Source organism: Arvicola amphibius, chromosome 12, assembly GCF_903992535.2.
Source record: "Arvicola amphibius chromosome 12, mArvAmp1.2, whole genome shotgun sequence".
NCBI classification, from domain to species: Eukaryota; Metazoa; Chordata; class Mammalia; order Rodentia; family Cricetidae; genus Arvicola; species Arvicola amphibius.
The window spans coordinates 148010337-148033672 of record NC_052058.2 but is presented as its reverse complement, the minus strand read 5'-3'; the positions used below and the strand labels follow the sequence as shown (position 1 = coordinate 148033672).

General features: G+C 39.2%; 1 protein-coding gene across 1 annotated transcript in view; it reads right to left on the bottom strand.

The window, feature by feature from the left end:
* Nucleotides 1-23336, bottom strand: part of Agbl1 (AGBL carboxypeptidase 1) — a 693592-nt gene that overhangs the window by 446876 nt on the left and 223380 nt on the right. Inside the window, exon 17 of the mRNA XM_038313425.1 lies at nucleotides 7046-7226. Within this exon, the coding sequence (XP_038169353.1) occupies nucleotides 7046-7226 (181 nt within the window). The remainder of the gene's footprint in view (nucleotides 1-7045; nucleotides 7227-23336) is intronic.

Here is a 23336-nt window from a genome sequence, read left to right as displayed (position 1 = left end):
TTCCTCCACTGAGATTCCATCTTCCCTTGTGGCTCTGGGTTATGTCAAAATGATAGCTGAAGCTAGTTCTGAAAGTCTCCACTTGGAATCTTCAACCCCAGCATTTGGAGCAGCATCTCGAGACCCAGGGTTCTGGCACATAGACACCTCTTTTCCCTTTCCATCATTACATACCTGCTTCTGCAGTTCTTAATCCTTTGTTCTTAATTCCTGCCACACCCTATTGGAACAGTCAGACTTGTACCATTGGTGCATACCAATCGACGACTGCATTCTCTCTCACCATTCAAATGATCTAGTATCCCGATCACAACGGTTTTACAAATGGAAAACAATGAATATCTTCAGTCTTAATGTCTGAATTTTACTGAACACAACTCTTCAAATGAATTAGCCATTGGACTTACTATTAGCTGCTGTTCTTTGGGGAATTTCACTCCGTATGACTGCCACTTTTCCCCTTCCCCAATTTGGGGCATGGACGCTTCCTTTAAATAACATTGGAGAGGCTGAAATAAGAGTGGCATGCTTGCGACCACTTCACTGAAGAATAATCGATAGAATGGAAGAAACTACTCAAAAAAATTTAGACCATATTATCAGCTGTTCTCAGCCTTAAGCGGCCAGTTAAGAGACTGTCTCCTGTGGTCTCTTCCATGTACCATACGTCATCTTTCCCCAAAACCCAAACGGACCTCCAGGTTATACCAGAATCCTCTCCATTTGAGCTTCTCCTCTTTCCCTTAAGGGTGTATCTTTCAAGATTCTTTCCCTGTTCCTGAATTTTTCTTTTTTTTTTTTATTTTTTTTCCAGTTTATTTATTTTTTATTAAAAATTGCCATCTCCTCCCCTCCTCCTCCCCCTTCCCTCCCCTCCCTTCCACCCACACCCCCACTCCCTCCCTCTTGAGGCCAAACAGCCATCAGGGTTCTCTACACTATGTTGAGTTTGTTCAGGATTATCGACAATGAGAATCATCGCCCCACTTAATGGACACAGACCGCTCTATCAACACTGAGATGTCTTTGTGGGAAAGAGCATCACGTATCACAGAGAAAACAACACATACGTACTGTATAAACCTGACCAGGTGAGAAGGCAGCCGATGTAAAACTAAGGCTGAATTTCTCATGAGTCACCGCTCTTTGGGAGTCCTGAGAATATCTTCCATTCTTGCTTGTTCAAATGAAAGGGGCAAATGGCACATACATAAAATAGTCTTCTATTTAAATGCAACAAGTCTGAGAAACCAAAGCAGTCTAAGAATCCTCAGGGTGTTAGTATATTCAAGATGTTTTCAATACATTGAAAAGTAGAGCTGTGGTCAACATAGGGTAGAAGAAGCATGGGCAAAGCCCAGTAGTAAAGCAAGCCCTCTGTGACCCTGGATAACAGAGGAAAAAAGAACACAGAATGACCAAAAGAAGAAGAGCACTAGGGACAATAAGGATTCACAGGCAGCTAAGTGATGTTTACATCCCAAAGTGGGCAGTAACAGGGAAGGACACTGTCTCTCATAGAAAGAGCTGGCAAAGACAGAACATTCAGACCTAAGCCAAACTAGGAATTCAAATTCCATGAAGAGGAACTACTAGTATACTGTAAGTCAGTTGGTTCATCCTGGGCCAAGAGGGCAGAAAACTGGGAAAGGTTTTGCGTTAGCTCATCCTAGGTACCCTAAATATGAATGTCTAGGTTAATAAGACTAATTTTAGAATCTGTCTGTGGTGAGGACAATACTCTCTCAGAGTAGGGAAGGGTTGATACATTGAAACTAAGCAGGTTTTAGAGCACACAGGCTGGGTTCAACTGCTTGGTATGTCACAAGTTCATCATGTAATTTGGGCATGTCTCTCTCTGTGTGTAAACGCGCATGTGCACAGGAGTGTGTGCAAATGTATCTATGTGTGCCTGTGTTTGGGCGTGCTTATCTGCCCGTGTGTGAAAGTATGCATGCATAATTAATTAGCTGGCCTATTTCTTGTCCATTTCTGCCTTGAACTTACTTTGGGATCTCAGGTGAGTCATTTCACATTGTTTTGGTCTGGGTTTCATCATTTAAGGAACAAAATTAAATACTATGTAAGAACCCCTTCTCCAATATCCCAGATACAGTATTTTAAGAATCTGTGTTTTAGAGACACAGATTCTACCCTGTATCTGTAACACCAGGTATTCAACCTACATCTAATACTTAATCTCTTGTGCTCAAGTGTGCTTATCTATAAATTTTCTACAAAAAGACCTACATTAGTTGGGTCATACTGAGAATTAAATGAGACAATATAAGTAAAATAACTAGGTACTTTCATGGGCTGTAAAAGGTATTGAGTGATTTTGTTTGCTAGGTAAGGTCTATAAGTGATCTTGTTGTAGTAAGGTAAAGCCTTCATAGCCCACAGTAGAATAGACTATTGGCCCTCACTTCTAATGGTCCCAGGATTGTTAGGGTTGTTGAGAATTTTTATGTGATTTTTATAGTTTGATTTGTTCCCTCTAGTACATCCAGCTATTACTTTTTTAACACCTGGCTGTGTTTGCTTGTACTAGGCCCTGTGCTCATTACTGTTGTTTGTGTGTGTTCCACAATGCCTCTGGAAGAAGATAATTGTGTTCATGGAGTTGTATATACTCCTAGGGTCGATATGCTCAGTCTCCTGTGAACAAGGCATTAGATTCTGTGTTGGCTACGTGAGAACTATGCCATTGCTACCATCATCGCCCAAACTTGAAGAATAAGAGTCAGGCTTGACTTTTCCCTCCCTTAGCTCTCTGACTATTTTATAGTATCTTTACCTACTTATCAGCTTGGAAGCCATCTGCCTTCTCCACTATCCCAACTATATTCTACCTACCAGTCTTCCTTCTGATTTAATCTGAGTTGCTGATTCCCCATACTCTTCTGCCCCACCTTAGGAAGAATTATGAGTCTCAGAACAGCTGGATTTTGTCCAGTCTTACTGAGAACTCAATACATTGTCCCGGCCGGCAGATAGGAATTGTTTCTTTTGGAATTCATCAGAACAGATACATCTTTGTGTTTGTTTCTCTGTTCAGACTTGAGCTGCTAAGAGATCCTTGACTTGGCAAAACTCGCTATGTTTTTCTTGCTAGAAAGTCCTGGCTGTGTCTCCCTGACTGTTATTATCAAAATCTCCCAGCCATCCTCAGGGGCTCCATCACCACTGCCACAAAAGGAAACTGCTCTATTATTACACGTGTTTGTAAGCTCCATGGTGGTTCATGATAAGTTTTAAATTAAATGCTTCTTACAGGGTTGGGAAATCCATTGATCAGTGAAGCACTGGCCTTGCAAGCATTAGAAGGTGAGTTTGGTCCCCAGAAGCAACATTAGAAACAGAGAAATGCCAAGTATGACAGCTATCACTTGAAATTCCAGAACTGGAAGAATAAAAACAGGTCGATCTCTGGGGTTCCCTGGTTAGTCAGCCTACTTGGTAAGTCCCAGAACAGTGAAATATAAGACGGATGATATATTAGTCAAGGTTCTCTAAAGGAACAAAACTGATAGAAATATGTGTTTGTGTATGTATATGAAATAAGTATATGAAAAATATGAATGATCATATTGTATTCTTATATAATATATAATATAAGCATAAATTTATTATAAAAGAATATGATTATATATTTATATATGATATGTTACATAATATTTATTATATATTTTATATATATCAAAAGGGAATTTACTAGAATGACGGTCAGACTATGGTCTAAGAAGTTCAAAAATGAGTATATCCCAATCAAAAGGCCAAGAATCCAGTATCCATTTAATGAACAAGACAGGATGTCTCAGTAGTCCCAATTTTATATTGGGTTCCAGGAAATTCTGGGAGAGAAGCTGGTCTTCAGTAGTAGAAGTAGATTCAAATACCAATGATGGAATGCCTCAGCAACAAGAGATGAGCTTGCCAATAAAAGTCAAGGAAAGCAGGCAAAAAATTCCTCCTTCCATGTCCTTTTATGTCATAAGAAGGCATATCTCCTGACCTCAAATGATCCTGTTAAAAAAAATCCTCACAGGTTTGCTCAGACACTTGGGTTTCAGTTGATCCTAGATGTAGTCAAACTGACAACCAAAATTATCCCCCAGAAATGACATCTGAGGAACAACACCCAAGAGTGTACTTTAGTCTCCACATGTATGCACACATATGCGTGTGCACAAACACCTGAACACACACATATAAACAAACACACAAGTGCACAAAGTGCAGTTCGGCTCTAAGTGCCACACTGGCATTGGGAATCACTAATATTATTCAAAGGTTATCTCCTTGTTAGTCAGATAAATACAGAGCACTTCCATCACTTAAGATCTCTGGTAATAAGCATTTTGTCCAGAGAAAGCCAGTGCCCTTCTGAACATCAGGAATGGCATCCTTAAGTAAAGTTTAGGTGAACTGCATCAAGTTAGAAGAGTATTTCTCATGGGGGAATTTGATCGTGGACAGGAAGAATGTGATCTGTGCATGGAAGACTGACTGTAGTAGCTGACGTTCAAAGGGCAAAGCCTGAAACACTATCAAAGTCACATCTACCTAATTATACAATGGGATCTCAATCACAGAAGGAACTTGAATGAAAGTTAGATAAAGCAGATGTTAGGTCTGTTCTGAAATGGCCTCAGGATCTTGAGGTTCAAGTTATTTTTTTTATTGTGAAATGCCATGCATTCGTGGCAGCACTGAGTCTTTTCATAACGATATGCTATGGCCTGCAGATCATTCTATCTATGGAAAGTGTTATGATTTCCAATTCTTCTTATGCCATACTTGCTTTGTTCAGTCCGAGATTATCTACAAAGTGCTTTAAGCTCTATGATGAAAGATGCTATATAAATAAAAAGAGCAATCAGAGTCATAATAAATAATAGTAATGATGATGAATGCCCTTGTCACTATGAAGAAGCTGCACCGCCATTTGGGAAACAAAGTAACCAGCTGTGAGCTGGAAACAATGTGCACACCAGCCAACAGGCTCCACAGTGACTGAAACCCCATTAACCTTGACCAAAGACCTGGAGCAAGTCCTAATTTGGAAGGATGAGTATTTGAAATGGAAAGAGCTTCAATACTTAATCCCTGAGCTTGAATATTACTTTAGGTATGTGAGACTTTTTTTCTTTTCCAGAAAAGTCTATCAGGAGCACACTGTCTTCTTCCACCAAAGGAGAAAACTAAGCAGGTCAGGGGACAGCCAGAGGTCCCTCCCATACAGTTAACACCCTTATCCAATACGCTTTCCAATTTCTTTCTGACCCCAGAGAGTTCCATAGAAAGAAGTGAGCCAAGTTGGATAACAAAATGTCCAAATGGGGTCATGTCCCTCAAGTTGCCTTCACTTGCTATTTTCCATCCATTTAGGCTGAGAAAGATTGCTAGTAAAAATTCTTGGCCACTCAAGCAGCGAGCAGCCGGAGATCTACTGTGGACTTGGAGGAACACATGGTAGGAGTCAGACGAACTCTGGGTGGCATTAAAAGACATTGCTCCAGAACTTGGTGCAGACTAAGATCCTAGAGGCCTCACTGCTGATAGAGGAGACTGATAGGCTTCAGTGAAAACCCTAGACTCCTAACCCTCAATGCAGTCAGCACCGAGAAAAAGGATCTTATGGTCCTCATCAAAAGAATCTCCTCCTAGTAAATAAGAAATAAATGAATGAATAAATTAATGACTAAGTAAGAAAGAAGAGAAACAAATAAATAAACAGTAGCTGCAAACTACTGAACTCGCCTAGCTGTGCTAACCTGATATACTAAGTACAGATTGGTACACTTCCTTTTCTTTCATGTCTTCTTCTCTTCATTTATACTTCTTTCTTCCACTCATTCCTTCATTTTGTATTTATTATAAGTAGTACTATCATAGCTTATAGCTTTGGTCTGCGTTGACATGCTTTGACACATTTCATGGTTTGGATTTAGGCTGTTCCTTTTATATTTGTAATCATTACATTCTGAACACTTTAAATTTAATCTGTCCTTATGCTTATCAGAAGAAAGTCTGTTGGAGTTGTTCAACATTTCATTTCCTCTCTTAAAGGAATTAACCATTTTATTTTCTTACACCACTCTTGTTTGTTTAAGTCACTTGGTCACTTACAACCTTTAGTGTAACATTATGATTGTTTTTGTTTGTTGTTTGTTCAACTCTTTACTCTCACTTTATTTTCCAAACTCTCTAAATTTCATGTTTGTTTCTTTCCTGATATTTTAGGGTATGATGTTCATTTCAGTCTTTGAAATAGTTTCTTTTTCCTCTCAGCACTTTCTGCTCATCTTTCATTTTGTTTATCCATAGGTCAGAATTGCCACTCTTCCAGGAAAAAGAGCCACCTATTACTAAATAAGGCATCTAAACAGGTATGTGTAAAAGTTAGCCCCACCATTCCCTGGTCATGTGACCTTAGGGACCTCATCTGGGCCTGAGCTCAGACTCTGAGCCCTTTTGACGGACAGTATCAAATGAAATAGTCTTGCTCCCTGGTGCGTACTAACGTATCATCAGCAGAATGCAAATGAGGATACCACACTTCTATTTCCCAGGCAACATTCCATTTCATCAAAATGAAACTCCAGAAACCATAAAACATAACTGAACAAATATTTCTTTACACTTAGAACTAATACTAATATATAATTATTGGTACTCAACATGGAGCCTCAGACTGAGCCCTGAAAGGTCCCTGGTTCACCATATGATCCGAGTGAGTTGTTGGGACCTGGGCACCAGTGCCCTTCTTCACGGATGAAGCACTGGAGTAGGTTAGCTGGGCAACTGTCTGCTACCAAATGTTTGTGCTTTCACAGATTTCTGTTCAAAGAAATACCAAGAGACACGCGCAAATGTGCATGGAGGACACACTGTTAACTGTTTCAGATAGAAGGAGCCCAAGGGAATTCCCTGGAGAATGCCAAGGCCTCTGCTACTATGCCCCTTGGATGGAGAGCAGTGGATTATTACAGTAATAACTCAAATGCAGTTGTGGGTCCATTACACTAAGCGGGTGACATACTTGCCATTGATGACACCATCTGGGTTGAGCATAGGGATGATCTTGAACACAAAGTTTTCCCTCAAGAGCTTTGCCACAGGGTCACTGCTGACTAGAAACTCCAAGGTCCCCTTCATCACCCAGCTGCCATTGCTCTCTCCTGGGTGAACTCGGGCTGTGATCACCTGATATGGACGACAGCCTGCAGGAAAGGGGAAACAAGAGATTAAATCTAGATATGCTTTCCATTTCTATCTGGATCACTGACCAAAAGGAACCTGTATCTGAAGGATAAGAAGTACTAAGCAAACCACTTGTGCCCAATATATATGATCTGCATTTATTTATTTTTCATCTACCTCCAGAAGCTGCAAGACTCAGAAGACTGAGATCATCAAGGCTCTAGGGCTGTTATCAAAGCAAAGTACTTTGTGGTATGATAAAAAGCCACAACCAATCAACTCTCCAGAGCCCATTCTCAAGATGCTGGCTATCAAATATCTTAGACTGAATCTTGCCTTCATCATTTACCAGCTTTGAGATTTTAAGCAAATACTTTACCTTTTAATAGCCACCTCCTAAAATGGGGATATTTATAACAATGGCCTCATGTGGTTAGAGAAACAAAAAACGTGAATAGAAAGTGTCAAATATAGTTCCTGCTATTCAGCCCATGTCAGCTGGCTCCTTACTCGACTGCGGTCTAGGACTAGAATGAACCCTTCCATTCCCTAGCAGAGCTAGAAAGCAAGGAGGGAAGTTATGGCCTGATGATTGAAAGACACCAAATCTGATCTTTGAAAGGAAGGATGGAACACTTGCAGTTGCATGATGTGGGGTGTCCTTCTGTACATGTTTTTGCTTTCATTGGCTAATGAATAAAGCTTTCTCAGCTAATAGCTTAGCAGAATAAAGCCAGGTGGGAAAGCCAAGCAGAGACACAGAGAAAAAGAAAGTAGAGTCAGATACCAGCCAGGCACTGAGGTAACAAGACATGCAGAAAATGAGGTGATGCCATGACCACATGGCAACACATAGACTAATAGAAATGGGTTAATTAAAAATGTAGGAACTAGCTAGAAATACACCTCAGCCATTGATCAAACAGTGTTGCAATTAATATAGTTTCCGGGGGAGGTCTGGGTGGGCTGGGAAAAGAAAGTACAGTCTCTGTTTACAGATGCACTGTTAAGGTGACATCCTTCACTTGGTAAAGGGGGTAAGTAAAGGGAATACTTCATCACAGGAAGTATACTGACTGGATAGACCTAATGAAGGCTGCATTGATGATGGAAGGATATGCTCACTGCTCTGCCTTTTTTTTCTACAGAAGACACTAGAAGCACCTCAGCCTTGAGATGTATTCCTCAGCCTTTTCTGGGCTCAAGCAGACAATTGCTTGTTCGCCTGTGTTTGTGGTGCTCAGACTTCCCCTAATGCCTTACATAGGCGAGGCTAGGTTCTACTGCTGCACTGTGTGCCCAGCCTGGGGAAGGTGCTGTGACCGGCTACTAATGTCTAGTCTCCTCATGCTGGGAGACAAAGGAGGAAGAAAGGCATCACATCATGGACTCACTTTTGCCAACTGTAAATTTGTGGCCATTCCTAATCTTGCTCTAATAACAACTACTGTTGCTGAGCATGTAGTAACTAAAGAACCTAAATGTTTATATATACACACAAAATGAGGTCTTTCTGCTCTTCAACAGCAGATTTTTCTTGGCTATTTTTTTAAGGAAACAAAACTTATCTCTTGTTATACACAAAGAAATATAAAACAGAATAACTATTGATCACAGGGCTGAAGGTCAGACAACAGAATATACCATTGAACCTTTATAATACTGAATTATGCTAATATCACCAATTAAGACAAAAAAAGACCCTGTCTCTCTTTCATATTCCTGCCACCAGTCATTGATCCACTGAGGTCTAGACTAGACAGAAAGGGCTTAGATCAAGGCGCCTTTACTGACTACAGCAAGAGCAGCTTGCTTCAATTCTTTGGAGGTCATCTCTACATTAGAGGCAATTTTCAGCTATGCATTTCCTTAAGCAAGTATCTTGAATCTATTCCAGGAACTGTGGCCGACACTCAGTAGTAAAAAGTCAAATAAATTAAGGACCTTGTTCTAGAAGAGGCCATAGCATTTGTCAGTAGAGACACATAGGCAAGCAAATAATGACAAGGATCTAATGGAGGTATGCACCGGGTACCAAAAATAGGTCTGAGAAGGGAAGGACATTTCCAGGATATGATGGTATTTGGACTGTCTTGAAGCATAAGTAACGTTTTACCAGACAGAGAAGGTTAAATGATCTTCCTGAGAACATACAACATGAAAAAACATTTTTTTAAAAAAAAGTCAGTGCACTACAAAATGAAGAGATCCATGGTGACCTAAGCAACAGGTCAGTAAGGAAGCATGAGTTTACAGAAGATTCTCCCGTACATGCATTTGTCAGGGTGGGGGGCAGGAATTATATTTCTCCTGTAGGTCAAATATTCTTTTTTTTTTTTCTTTTGGTTTTTCGAGACAGAGTTTCTCTGTGGCTTTGGAGCCTGTCCTGGAGCTAGCTCTTGTAGACCAGGCTGGCCTCGAACTCACAGAGATCCGTCTGCCTCTGCCTCCCGAGTGCTGGGATTAAAGGCGTGCGCCACCACCGCCCGGCTAGGTCAAATATTCTTAACAATAAAGTCAGCATGTCATTGGTAGGGTGTGCCCAGTAAAGGGGTATACTGCAAAACTGCCAGTGACCAGTAAAAGAGAAAATGGTTTGTATTTATGATATTAAACATGATATAAACTACTGGTTGCCTGTATATCAGTCTCTCTCTTCTCTTCTTCTAGCTGCCAGAGACCTGACTTGGGACAGGGGTAGAGACTTTTCCGAGAATAAAATACTCAGGTTTACTATATGCTTGTGAGTAGGCAAGTCTATGAAAACAATAACAAAAAATCCCAAAGATGGGAATTGAGATAAAGATGTTAGCAGAAGGGTCTTACTGGAAATCTGATCAAAAGGGGATATTTTCACTTTATAAATAACTACTGCTTGTAAGATTTGTCCCATGTGCTTTTTCTTCCCCTCTTCCTCACAGATGTAATATCTTAAGGGAGAAAGCCATCTTGAGTATTGAAGATACACGGTAAATATGGTGAATGTCAGGCACAAAGAATGATGGTTCTTGGTAAATTCTTTAAGCAACTACATGCCTTCATTGGCTTTTCCAGTCTGTCTGGGCTTGTGGGGAAAAGAAAAGAAAAAGACACATTTTATTGCTTTTCCATGGAAGTGTAATATGATTTCCATTATATACTGCTAAAATCTTCCATGTGAATATAAGATCAGGTATAAAAATCATAATGTTTTGGACGGCATTCATTCAGATATGCTTTCTGCAGTGAGGTAGAAAGAGAAGGTTGTAATGAAAAGAATATTTGAGATACATTCCAGAAAAGAGCAATGGCAAAGGACTGGTTTCAGAAGAAGGCCTAGACTGGAGATGGAGCTCAGGTAGTAGAACGCTTGCCCAGCATGGAGGAATCCCTGGATTTTATTCCTGGCACCACTTAAACCTGGGAGGTAAAATCGGAGAATTAGAAGACGCCTGTCATCCTCAGCTGTGCAGGGAGTTCAAGGCCAGCCTGGACTACTATGAAACCTTATCTAGGAGAGGAAAGAAAAGGCAGAGGAGCAGAGGAAAGCAAAGAAGAGGGGAGTAAAAAGAACCCTGTGGTGGTTTAGCTCCAGAGGAAGGGTGTGCCAGTGGGGTTTTAGAAATGAATTCTGTTATACAGACAACGCGTTTGCACAATAAGCTCTCTGGTATGGTGGCCTGGGAAAAGCTTAGAGAATCATATTTCTAGGGTTCAAACTTATCCCATTACTTTTTCACTTGAAAATATTTTTTTCAGTTTTGGAGGAAAATGAACACTGGATTTTCTAAGGTTTGTCCAAAGATGCTATTGCAGGATACCATGAACTGGGTTACTAACATACAACAGGGATTCATTTCTCAGCACCCTGAAGGTTCAAACCTATGATCAAAGTGACATTTGATGTCTGGTGATAGCCTGCCTCGTGGTTTCCAGAAGGCTATGTATGTCTTCATATGACAGAGAGGACAAGAGAGATCTTTGGTATCCTTTTTTTTGTTTTTTTTTTTTTTTTTTTTTGGTTTTTTGAGACAGGGTTTCTCTGCAGCTTTTTTTTTTTTCTTTTAGAGCCTGTCCTGGAGCTAGCTCTTGTAGACCAGGCTGGTCTCGAACTCACAGAGATCCGCCTGCCTCTGCCTCCCGAGTGCTGGGATTAAAGGCGTGTGCCGCCACCACCCGGCTGGTATCCTTTTTATTAGAGTTCTAATCCCATTTATAAGGTCAGGGCCTTTCTCAAAGGCTGCACCATGGTCTTCACATTTATAATTACAACAACTTTCGGTGGAAAGTAGGGGTTCAGTCTATAACGCATTGGGTGTTCATGTATGGCTAATCATTCATTAACAGAAATTTGTAAACAAGCATGTTCGATAGAAAAGATGCACCGTTCACTAACAGCACAGTTGAAATCAACTAGAGGTCAGGTTTTTCACGATGTCATTTGCTCAGTCACTTTTATTCTTCCCAAATCAAGCTGTGTTGGCATCCAATACAAAACTTGCGGAGAAAAAAAGAGGCTTGATGGGTATGCACCCAATCAGTAGCTTATTTTCAGTTCCGTAATTGCATATTACTCTCTTTGTGCTTTTTAGACCATGCTCACTGGCAACACATTAGATGACAATAGCAAGTTCTAGCCCCATAAGATGAAGGAATAAAAATTAGCTTATGCTGTTGCAGATTTCTGATACCAACAGGAGCCACTTGGCTTCGACTGCTTTTATACCCATTATAATACAACGTGTGAGTTAATAGGCCCAACTCAAGATCTTACGGAGAGGCTTTTGGCTTTGCGTCTTTTCCCTAGGAGAGTTGGGTGGGCAAGTTATTACGCTGTAATCCATCACAATACTTAGCAGGCTGTTCTAGCATCTTGAACATATAAACAGGGAAAACTCTGGGATCTAATGAAGATGTAAGCAGAGTTTCAGTCATTCACGTTGGCTTTCCTCTATTCCCCTCTGTGATTTAAGACAATTCTACAGTGATGCTGGTGACTTCAACTTTAAGGACCAGTGAGCTGTAGCAGCAAATGGCACTCTTGAGAGCTCATAATAGCTAACAGCTGTAAAGAGCATGAAACACGCATGCCAGGAGGTTTTCCCTTGTAATTGATGATTTGGGCCTCAGTAAATCATTTTTGCAGGACAAAACACACCAGATACTTATAGCCACTTTTTTCCACTCCGAATTTCTTGAAATCGGTTCAAGGGATCATGCCAACTTATGGGATATCAATAATTTGTCCACATCTTAAATGAAAAAGTTAAACCCTGAGTTCATGTCAGTGATAGAGATATCTGTAGAGAAAAATTAGGACACAGTATAGACTTGAACAATGGCCAAGAGATATTAGCCTATTAGCTTATGAGAAGCTGAGGGAAAAATAAAGACATGCTTTTCCACATGTGTACCCAATTATATAAATATCCACTTGTTTTTTCCTTCTTTTTCTGCTCTCACTGGCTCTGCAGGGTAGTGCACATTACAAGAGAAATGTGGTAATTCTTTCTTCAAGATAAATTAATAATTATCTAGAAGAAAAGAGAGTCAACACAGATAGTGACCACCCAATAAGATCAGAGAAATTTCTCAAGATAGTCTTAAAGTGGAATACTTGTTATTATATTATGAAGAGTGCTTATAACTGGGGGTGACATAGACAGCAACCACAGGACATGAGTTAAGGAACTGATACGTAAAAGAATACATACTATTCAGTTATAGAAAATATTAGGATCGCAAAAATAAAACAATAATTAAAAGGAAAGCAAACACAAAGCAAGTAAAATATATGAGACTAAAGACAAAAATACCTCCTTCATCTTGATATTGTTGATAGAAGGATATATCTAAGATAAGATTAAGACAATAAAAACCATAAGAAATAATGTTGCGCCAGTGCAGTACCCAACTGTATGTAGTTATAGTAGCTATTTGGATATATCTATATAGAGAGATGCCCCTGTCAATCAAGGTCATCTGAGTAATTTTTATCTCTGAAGATGAGTGCTTATATGTAAGATTAAAGTATTAACTATACAGAAAAAATATTGGAAAGCAGATACTAACTAGTCTGCTTCTGCTTCCACAGGCACATGGTAGCACAGGCAGGAGTTTAGAAAATATCTTGTGTGTTCTAGAAGGGACCATAGACAACCATGATGCAGAGGTACGACCTGATAGACTGCCCACTGGAGCTGAAGATACTGAGGTTAAAAGAGAAAACAGCAATAGTCAGGAAAACATGATTTCAAAATGGCATCATCTAACATGAATTCTAGCAAACGTAGAAGATAGTGTATAAGAACAGTCTGACCATGGGTCATGGGGTGAGGAAAGAGAAAGAAATATGAGTGGGTGATTCAACTCAGTGGGTACAGCTCTTGATACATTAAGTGTAAGGACCTGAGTTTAGATCCCTAGAACCCAAGTTTCTTAGTTAGGGTTTTATTGCTGTGAAGAGACACCATGACCACAACAAATCTTATAAAGGAAAACATGTTTGGGGCTGGTTCACACTTTCAGAGGTTTAGCTCATTATCATCACGGTAGGAAGCATGGTAGCATGCAGGCAGACATGGTGCTGGAGAAGGAGCTGCGAATCCTACATCTGGATCCACAGGCAGGAGGCAGAAACTGTGACGTACTGGCAAAGCTTAAGCATCTGAGAGCTCAAAGCCCACTGCCTGTGATACACTGCCTCCTACAATGCCACACCTACTCCAACAAGGGCACACACTTCCTAATAACGCCACTCCCTATGAGCCTGCGGGCACCATTTTTATTCAAACCACCGTACCATGCAAAGATAGACAAGGTAGTAAACATGGGTAATTCCAGTGTATCTACAGAGAGACGGAGGTGGAGACAATGGAATCCCTGGAAGCTCGTGCCCAAGCTGCTTTGCAGCATGCATTAGAGAAGAAGGGACCCTGTCTCAAACAAGTTAGAAGGCAAGGTAGGGACCAGAAGGGGACCTCTGGCCGCCACAAACATTCATTCACACGTACACACCCATATAGTAAACTAAAACAAAAGGTACAGGAAAAAGGAAGCATCATTGGAAGGTTCTGAGTGCAGATGCTTGAATTTCAAATTTCTCCTAAAATCCATGTGTTGGAGGCTTGTTCTCCAGCCTATCACGATTTCAGGATGTGGAGGGATAGCGAGGAGATAAAGCTAAAAAGAGGAAGCTAGGCACTTATGGGCATGACCTTGAAGGGGATGTTGGGACTCCAGACCCTCTCTTTCTCTTCAGGGTCCACATGTCATGAAGAGAGAAGCTTTATAGGTGTAGTTCCAGCTCTCATAAACAGTCCCTCTAGAGACTTTAATAACTTTTTGAAGAAAAAGAAACGGTGATGTGGGATTCCCCTCTGCATGCTGTGAATACAATTGGTTAATTTTAAAAAACCTGGCTTGGCCTGATTGGGTAGAACAGAGCTAAGTGGAGAAAGCCAAACTGAAAGCTGGGCGAAGGAAGGCGGAGTCAGGGGAGAAGCCTTGGAGCCACGGCCAGAGATGGACATGTTAAAACCCTGCCCGAAGGCCATGAGCCTTGTGGTAAAATAGAAAATATTGGAAGTGGGTTAAATTAAGATGGAAAAACTAGCCAATAAGAAGTTAGAGCTAATAGGCCAAGCTGTGATTTAATTAATACAGTTTCTGTGTGGTTATTTCAAGAGTCTGGGCGGCCGGGAAACGAGTAAGCAGTCTTCTACAAAAAAAAAAAAAAAAAAAAAAAAAAAAAAAAAAAAAAAAAAAAAAAAAAAAAAAAAAAAAAAAAAAAAAACAAAAAACTGTGGACTGCAAGTTCTGATATCGTAAATTAAAATATGCACTGTCTCTTTGTAAGGTGATTATACCAGGTATTTTGTCACAGTGGTGGAGAGTTAACCAATACACTAAGCAAGGAGAAAATTTTGAATCGTAATGGGAATTATACTAACCCTCGCAATGCTTCCCACCAAAAATTACATAGTACGCAGTTCTCACTCGCCAAGATACCCCATAAAGCTTTCCATACCATACAGTCTTCCACTTTTTAACATGGACACCAATAAAGTATAGTAAACATGAACTACATTTCTATCATCTTCAGTTTTACAACTCCAGCAAATCTCTACATGAGCATGTTTTAAAATGAATGGGTCCTTTTTAAACCATCCTTAGCATCCCTACATTCGTCTCTTTTAATAGAAAACTTTAATAACTTTTGGAGAATTTTATATGTGCACACAGTATATTTTTTTTATCATATTCACACCCAACTCCTCTCAGGTCTACATCCATCTCCCCCCCTCCCGACTTCATGTCCTCTTTTTGCTGTTATTGTAGCTGTTGTTATTGTTTTGTTTTTTAATCCACTCAGTCCAATTAAACTACTCATGTACTTATCTACCTACTAGGAACACACCTTTATTGACAACTGACTCTCCTTTCCCCAGGCAGAAGCCATCAACCATCAATAACTTTTTGGGTAGGGCTGGGGGTTCTCACTAGCACCACCTCCCTCCATGATAGAATGTGGACTGGCTTGATCCTCTACCAACCTCATGCAGACAACTATAGCTGCATTGGGTTCGCGAGTTCTGTGGCCCTATTAGAGTTCGAGTCTTGCTCTGTTTTTTATAGACCTATCACTCTTACGATCTTTTCTCCCCATTCTTCATGGTGGTCCCTGAGCCTTGGAGAAATAGGTATTGTACAGATATACCATTTGTGGCTGAGAACTCCACAAATATTTATTCTCTGCATTTTGACCAGTTTTTCTCACCACACTCTCAACTTCTGGGAACCACTGATCTGCTTCCTGCCACCATCATGTGGTCTTTTCAGGAATTCCATAGTAACTGAATCACACACCGTATTAATTGTTTTTTTTTTCTTTTGCCATAATACAATACTCTCACCAAAAGCAACTTTCAGTGGAAAGTATTTATTTAGCTTACCCAGCTAGGTCACCATCCATCACTTAGGGAAGTCAAGGCAGCATTCTAATTAGTACCTGAACCAACACTGTTACTGGTACATACTTAGCTAGCTTTCTTATACAATGCAGGGCCAACTACCCAGGGAATGGTACCAACACAATTAAGAAGACCATCCTGTACCAATTAATAATCAATATAATCCCCTAGGGCCAGGGTTCCCAACCTGTGGGTCATGACCTCTTTGGAGGTCAAATGACATTTTCACAAGGGGTATCATCAGACTATAGAAAAATACAGATGTTTACAATTCTTAACAGCAACAACATTACAGCTATGAATTAGCAATGAAATTAATTTTATGGTTGGGGGTCACCACCACACGACGACCCCTATTAAAGGGCCACAGCATTAAGAAGGTTGATAACCACTACAAGCCAGTCTAGTCGAGGAAATTCTTTAATCAATTTCATCCAGGCTCTCCTCACAGATAACTCTGGGCTCTGTCAAGTTATCAGAGCTAACAAATACAGAATATAATCAGTTTTGAGCTGAATGTGTTGGAGCCATCCACATTGCAGACCCACCAAAGATATACTCCTTTCAATCATTGAACTATCTATTCTGCCACGTCACATGACAAATTTTGGTTATGCCACATTGTCTAGATCCTTTTACCTGATGATAGACCTGCTGTTCTTTCCTGATGTGTGTGCTTGTCTGTCTTCAGGATGGCCGCATAGGAATAGTAGTTCTGGCCACGACATTAATCTGGGGTTATGAAAAGTGATTGCCAGGTTTTGTCAAAATGCTTTCCAAAGACTCTACAGCATTTGGTCCATCCACTAGCGGTGACTGGCTGCTCCATTTGACCTTGAGGCTGATTAATCCTTGATTTCACCAAACCCTTTGATTTGGGGCATGCTAATGAAGATGCAGGGTATACAACTCCACTTTTGTTTTCCACTAATAACTAATAATGATAGGAATATTTCTATGTGATTTTGGCCATGTGCTCATCTTATAAATATAAAATATCTTTTCAAACTCAATTTGTTTTTCCTATTAAGCTCAAAGAGTTTTTAAAAATTATTTTCCATCTTAAACCTGTAAGAATGGCCAAGATCAAAAACACTGATGACAACTTATGCTGGAGAGGTTGTGGGGGAAAGGGAACACTTCTGCATTGCATTGTGGGAATGCAAGCTGGTACAACCCCTTTGGATGTCAGTGCGGTGATTTCTCAGAAAATTAGGAAACAACCTTCCTCAAGACCCAATCATACCACTTTTAGGTATGTCCAAAGGATGCTCAATCGTGCCACAAGGTCATGTGCTCAACTATGTTCATAGCAGCTTTGTTTGTCATAGCCAAAACCTGGAAACAACCTAAATTCCCCTGGATTGAAGACTGGATAAAAAAAAAAAATGTGGTACATTTACACAATGGAGTACTACACAGAAGAAAAAATAACAATGCTTGAATTGTGCTGGAAAATGGATGGAACTAGAAAACATTATCTTGAGTGAGGTAACCCAGACACAGTAAAACAGTTATCACATGTACTCACTCATAGGGGGTTTTCAAACATAAAGCAAAGAAAGCCAGCCTATAAACCACAATCTCAGAGAACTTAGACAACAATGAGGACACTGAGACTTACAAAAATATAAGCTACATGATGGGAAGTAGAAAGTAGAAAAAGACAAGGTCTCTTGAGTAAATTGGGAGCATGGGGACCTTTCGGGAGGGTTGAAGGGGGGAGGGGAGAAGCAGGGAGGGGAGCAGAGAAAAATGTAGAGCTCAATAAATATCATGGAAAAAATTATTTTCCAAATAGAATTAACAGACACAAGTTTCAGAAAATCTACCCCAAGACCTTAGTTTCTTTTCTTTCCCCACCATTTTCTTGACAGTGAATTGAAGCACAAAATGGTTCTCTGAAGTTTATCCATTTTTAATTGTTTGGCTATTCTTTATCTCTTTTACAAAATCTTTGCTTAATTCAGTATAACCAGGATTTTCCTCTGGATGAAGCATGCTTTGATTTACATATGGGGCTATTACATTTATGTTGGGTCTTAGAGACTTCAAAATATACAAAGATGTGAAAGTTGAGATCCACCTCTTGTGAATGCCTCCTTTAGGATTTCATATGTGCTCAATCTTCTACAGGTAACAATGGTTTTATTTCTCCTTTTCAAATCTTTAAGCATTTATTTCTTTTCCTTGGTAAGAAGAGGCACATTTTGTGCAGTGGGAATATTTGGTGATGTGAAAATATATTTTTCATTGTCACATTTGGGAATTCTAAATGTTCCTGTCACCTACTGAGTCAAGACAGGGGATGCTGCCAAACATTTTATGGTGCATAGGACAATCTCCCACAAAACGAATTATCTGTCCTAAAATATAAAAGCAGTAAGTGTGAAGAACTGTGGTTAACTCTGTAAGCTAGACTCTGTAGCACACTACTGAACAGACCTGGCAATAGGCCCCATCTTGTTGCCATTTTTGAAGGAGAATTATAAGCATTTCACCATTAGGTCTCTAGAAAGCAACCGTTACTAAGGTAAGAGCATTTCTTTCTGTTACTTCTTCCAATAGGAATGTTTCTGAGGTCTTGGGGATTGAACCCAACACCACATGCGTAGTAGGAAACGAACCTGTTCCTATCCCTTTGTAAGAGTCTTATGTCCAATTATATTCAGTGAAGCTTTTACCATGTGTTGAAATGAACACGAGGTTTTTCTTATTCTTAATGTAGTACAAGAGAGTGGATGCTTTATTTTTAATTCTTTTATAGAAACTGAATATACTCAAACATATTCATCATTCAGGTGATCAAGGCATAACCATTGTTTCATTATGCACCTCTGCTCATCACCTCTCACAAGATTTTTTTAAAACAAATTTCAGATATCATATTTTCCAACATTGACCTATTCTTCTTGAGGTTATATCAACAGTGTTCTCCTGAAATAAAACCAACTGGATTATGAAGTATTATCTTTTAATGCAATTCTGGAATCAGTTGTTTCTTTAGGATGTTTGCCTCTGTGTCTCATGAGAAAAGCAGCCAATAATTTTTCTTTTCTGCGATATCCTAGTCAGACTTAGAGATCAAAGTTATGATGAACGAGAAAGCACTCCCTCTTTATTTTCTGTGCAAGATTTATAAATGGTTTGAACTTAATAGGAAAATCAAATTGAGTTTGAACAGACATTTTATTTAAATAGATAATCTTATATTTATATAGTTAATTTTTTCCTTAAATGTATAGGGAAATTCACTAGTAAAGCTATTTACCCATGCTTGCAATGATACAGATGATTTTAATCTGAATTTAATAATTAAATTACATGATCACAAATGTAAATTGTTTAGAAGCTTTTCAAATTATATGCTAACAAATTTGTCTATTTAGATTTTTAGTTTCTCTTTTTGTCAGTTTAATAATTAAACATTTTTTACAATTGCAAAATTATAGACATAAAAGTTGTTTTAAAATCCTTGCACTTTTATAATAAAATAAAATACTAGTACCTTTTATTTTTATTTCTGATATTGGAGATGTATTGCTTTTCCCTACCAAGGCAACTTATAGAGGAGATGTTTATTTATATAGAGAGCGGCTTACTGTTTCAAAGAGATAATAATCCACAATGGAATATTGGAGGATAGGTGGTAGTACCTGGAGCTGTAGCTGAGCGCTCACCTCTTAATACCAAGCAGAAAACAGAGAATACACTGGTAACTGCCTAGTCTTTTGAAACCTTAAAGCTGGCCCCTGTGACATGCCTCCTCCAACAAGGCCATTATGCCTAACTTTTCCCAAACAGTTCCACAAACTAGGGAGTAAGCATTCAAATATAGGAGCCAATGTGGGGTAGGAGGAGTTCTCATTCAAACCACCACAGGGTACTTTATTCTTAATCAGTCTTGAAATGAGCACCGTAACTTTATGCCTTTTCAAGAGCCAATTCCTCTTTGCTGACTTTCTTTCTTTTAAGAACTGCCATCTTATTTATTCTAGTGTTGTTCTATAATCTTACCTTTGTGATAGCTCTCTCTCTCGCTCTCTCTCTCTCTTTCTCTCTCTCTCTCTCTCTCTCTCTCTCTCTCTCACACACACACAGAGAGAGAGAGAGAGAGAGAGAGAGAGAGAGAGAGAGAGAGAGAGAGAGAGAGAGAGAGAGAGAGAGAATAAGCAGAAATAAATATACTCCAATTCATCCTGTGGGCAAATCCTAGGCTCTACCATGAGACTTGAAGACATGGTTTGGGTGTTATGACTATAACTGTTGTAGTTGAAAAGCACAAAGACAGAAATCCCTACGAGGCATGTGGTCACCATGACATTGCAACAAAAAACTATGGCAAATTAAAATACAATAATCACTTGGAGATATGTGAGCATTCTTAAATAAATAGAAAACCATAGAACGTTTTAAAGTCAAGAATTGAGGACATTTAAAAATTCCCTCAAAAGCTGTATAGCTTGGTCTATTTGTGGGAGTTCTAACAGTGAGAGCAGGGGCTGTCCCTAATGCTTTGGCTGGCTTTTGGGAACCTATTCCTCATACTGGTAGCCTTGCCTGGCCTAAATACAAGGGAAGGTGTTTAGTCTTACCACAACTTAATAGGCCATGCTTTGTTGATAGTAGGAGACCTGCCCCTCTCTGAACAGAAACAGAGAAGGAGTAATTGAGGCTGGGGGTGGGGAAGGAAAAGGAAGGAGAGGAGGGAGGGGAAACTGCCATTGGGATGTGAAATAAATAAACTAAATTAAAATGCTTTTTATTTTATTTTATTTTATTTTTTGGTTTTTCGAGACAGGGTTTCTCTGCAGCTTTTTTTTTTCTTTTAGAGCCTGTCCTGGAACTAGCTCTTGTAGACCAGGCTGTCCTCGAACTCACAGAGATCCGCCTGCCTCTGCCTCCCGAGTGCTGGGATTAAAGGCGTGCGCCACTAAAATGCTTTTTAAAAGAAAAAATGTTTTGTTTTTCCATTGGTTTCTATTATGATTTTTAAATTTTGTCTTTCTTTGGTTCTAATATATTGTGCCTTGACAAAAAAATAATTCTGAGATGGAATTTAGGACCAACATATGAAATTTTGTAAATGCAAACATGTTCATAACAGCTGTTTAAGGATGCAATATTCCTTAAGTGCCAATTGCATGGAATTGGTCAGCAATACTAACATTTTCTATATTCTTGTTAACGTTTAGATCTACTTGTGTATAATTCACTGAGAAAGGCTTGTGAAAATTCCCCAAGATTACTGTGAGATTGGCTATTTCTCCTTATACTGTTGTCAAGTCTTTACCTATTTTCAGTCCATGGTTTGCTGCACACAGAGTTTTGAACCATTCTACGGTCCTGATAGACTGAATGTTTTGTCATTATTGAAGCGTTGCCGGCTCGGCTCAGGCAATTTGCCTAAGCGTCTCCTTTGTTTGTATTAATACAGCTGTGCAGTATTTCTTCGGGATTGTAGTCACAAATCACATTTTTTTTTAAAAAAAAAAAAAATCTAATTCCAGACTTGCCATCACTTTCCCAACCCCCTCTGTCTCTCAGAGTTACACAAGGCTGGACACTGTACTTTCTGCAGCTTGACGCTCTTTTGATTTCTCTCAGCGGTAGCGTTTATTCATTTACACTTGTTGCAACGAATGACAGGTGCAAGTTTGATGCTCTCTCTTCATGATTTTGCATTACAGTTGCCCTAACTTTTGTAGGAGTGACTTCCCTCCCTCTCTCATGTGCATTTGGATTGACCGGTGAGGTGGGTTTTTTCCCCCCATTGTTTCGTTGCTTTCTTGATTAGCTTAGTAGTTGCGTATCTTTTTATTAATATTCACTTGGTCACCTTAATAATTATAAGATGCACCTTTCCTTGTATTGAAATAGTCTATTCTGTTTCTATCACATATTAAAATTCATGAGACTTATTTATTGCATTATAAATTCACTATTAATTTATATTCAGTCACATATTCATCCTTGAAATGATTTCTTACTTGGTATTGTATTACAAACTCCAAGTGGGTTTCATTATTTCCCATCTGCCTGAAAATCACCCCGTAGAATTTCTTTCAGCAGAGGTTAACTAACCTTGAGTACTCAAGCTTTTTATTTGAGAGAAAAAAAAAACACTCATTTTATTCTGTTTTAAGAAATACATTTGTTGGGCACAGAATCCTATCACACTCTCCGACAAGTTCTGCTTCCTATTCGTCTTCAAGTTCATTTTCCTGGGAGCTAATAAAAAATTAATTGTCTTTAATGATCCTTTTAAAAGTAGCTAGAAATGTATCTTTATTCTTTTTTTTTTTTGCTTAGATAAGAATGAATTTTTGTTTTCTGTTGATGGCTTTTATATATACATTTTCCAAAAAAGAAAAGAGAGTCTTTTGTAATTAGCAAATCGTTGAACTGTCTTATACATATTTAAGTCTTTTCTTGTGGATTATTCTGTAACATCCAGAGATATAATACTGACAAATACATTATAATAGAGGCTTTCTTTCCTTACATTTCTAATTTCTTAGATTTTCCTCAATACTATGAAAGAGAAAGAGTCTTGAACTCTTACAAGGATTGGTGACTTATCTGGCAATTAACAAGTAATTCCAGCTACTTCTTTTGAAACAGGACAGACCGGTGCCTAATGAAGAGATTCAGTGTCACCTGGCTACTGAGAAGATCCTTTCTCTAACATCGTTCATCGCTTAGTGCTTCTAGTAAATCTGAGGTAAGAAAAGTGGGCATTATCATCATTCTCTTCCTGCTTGCCAATGTGGAGAGGACAGCAAGGAAGAGAAAAATGTGCGTTCTGAATCACAGTCCAATGTTCTTTTTATTTATCATGTCTAATTCTGTGAACTCTATCAAAACAAACATTGTACCATGAGATCGAAACAAGAGCTATATAAATTATGGAAAAGGAGGCAGATTTGGTGTTTTGTTTTGCCTCTTTCTAATGGAAGAGATTTGGGCAAATTAAAATCTTTTGAAATTGTAACTCCAGACCTATAAAGCAAACTCTCCTGTGCCCTTGTGTTGAAGCCTGTAGTTACCAATGGTGACTGTAACTTTCCTAGACAAGATCCAAAGATTTTAGTCAGTAGTTTCAATCCCTAGTATGTCTATTATATCCTTCTGGATTCTTTCAGCAGCTACAAACAGGAAGCAAACTAACTTCTCCTT